This window comes from Elephantulus edwardii, unplaced genomic scaffold, assembly GCF_000299155.1.
Source record: "Elephantulus edwardii isolate Elephantulus edwardi_28Jun2011 unplaced genomic scaffold, EleEdw1.0 scaffold00003, whole genome shotgun sequence".
Taxonomy (NCBI): Eukaryota; Metazoa; Chordata; class Mammalia; order Macroscelidea; family Macroscelididae; genus Elephantulus; species Elephantulus edwardii.
In genome coordinates, this window is record NW_006399753.1 from 41,875,091 (window position 1) to 41,876,769 (window position 1,679).

The window sequence follows — 1,679 nt, forward strand, 5'->3', positions numbered from 1 at the left end:
AGTGTCAGGAGACATTCTCAACAGACACTCTCTACAGGAGATGTCAGAGGCCAAGGAAAGTGAATCTTCATGTTGTTAGGCATTTTTTTTGTAAATATTTTTTAAATTATTTTATTATTCTTTTTTAACAAACGGCCCCAGGGTTAGGGGACCAGGGGAAGGGGGAGGAGGGGAAGCAAGGCCCCAGCCCCACAACTCCTCCCCACCCACCCCATTCCCCCTTATATATATTTATAATCTATATACAAGCCCCGGGGGGTAGAGGGTGAGGGGCAAGGGGATCTTCCCCTCAGCGGGGTGGGGGTAACCCAGGTTCCTTGTCCCCTCGGGACCCAGGCTCTTCTGTCCTTCGAGAGGACCCTTCTCGAGAAGGTGGCCCTGTCCGTTCCCAAGGCTTCGGCATCCAGCGCAGGGCATCCGGTGGGGAGGCCTGCTGGTAGAGGTCAATGCGCTGGGTGCGGAAGACTCCACTGTAGTTGGGAGGTGGGGCCTTTAGGCGGGAATTGAGGCCAGAGAAAGACCTTCCAGCTGAGGGAGTACGTGATGACCCAGGACCACCAAGATTGTTGCTGAGTTTTCGATAATCCTGAAACGGCTTTATTTCCACTGGGTGCAGCTCTGCTCGCCCCAAATTAGGGGGGAAGGGTCTGGCGGGTGAAGGCAGAACCCGAGTAGCAGGAGCAGGTGGGGGCCGGACGACAAGTTTTATTTAGCTTCCAATTTTATGCTCTGATGAAAGATGGAAGACGAAGCAGGTAGGAAGTATTAAGTAGGTTTTACACATTTGTCTCTAGATTTCCTTCTGTATCTTATCTTTAATTCAACCCAGTAAACATATGAGGAATTGCAAAGGAATCAGATCAATTACATCTGTGGAGAGACTCATTGGAGACATTTAGTATCAGCAGTGAAAACTAGGCCACGTGCTGATTGTGGAATAGACCATCAACTACTTATATGCAAGTTTAAATTAAAGCTATAGAAGGTAAAATCATATCCACAGAAATAAAAATTTGATCTTAAGACTATCCACTTGAATTTAAAAACTGACTCAGGAATAGGTTTGAGGCCTTGAACACAATGCATGAAGACCAGATGAGCTGTGGGAAGATAGCAAGAATATAGTTCATGAAGAATGCAAAAAGTCATTACAAAGAAGGGAGAAGAAGAAGAAAAGACCAAAATGGATGCTAGAAGAGACTCTGAATATTGCTCTAGAGCACTGAGAAGCCTAAGCAAAGGGAAGAAATCAAGAAGTTAAGCAGCTGAACAGAAAATTTCAAAGGGCAGCTTGGGAAGACAAGGCAAAACAATACAATGAAATGTGCAAGAAGCTGGAGTAAAAAAATCAAAGGGGCTGAAGTTGCTCAGTATTTCTTCAGATGAAGAAACTGAAGAACAAATTCAAGCCATGAGTTGCAATGCTTAAGGATGTTATAGGCAGAATATTGAATGATTTAGGAAGCATTAAAAGAAGATGGAAGGAATATACAGAGTCATTGTACCAAAAAGAATTGGCTGACTTTTTAACAAATGGTGTTGGCAAAATTGGAAAACTATCTGCAGAAGACTCAAGCAAGATCCACACCTCACACTCCATATACAAAAACCAACTCAAGGTGGATCATGGACCTAGGACTAAAACCAAGGACTATAAACTTCATTAAAGAAAAGCTTGG

At 44.0% G+C, this 1,679-nt stretch overlaps 1 protein-coding gene across 1 annotated transcript in view; it reads right to left on the minus strand.

Moving 5' to 3' along the window:
• Positions 1 to 289: 289 nt before the first annotated feature.
• Positions 290 to 1,679, minus strand: part of SLC10A2 (solute carrier family 10 (sodium/bile acid cotransporter), member 2) — an 84,470-nt gene continuing 83,080 nt past the window's right edge. Inside the window, exon 7 of the mRNA XM_006879492.1 lies at positions 290 to 647. Within this exon, the coding sequence (XP_006879554.1) occupies positions 290 to 647 (358 nt within the window). The remainder of the gene's footprint in view (positions 648 to 1,679) is intronic.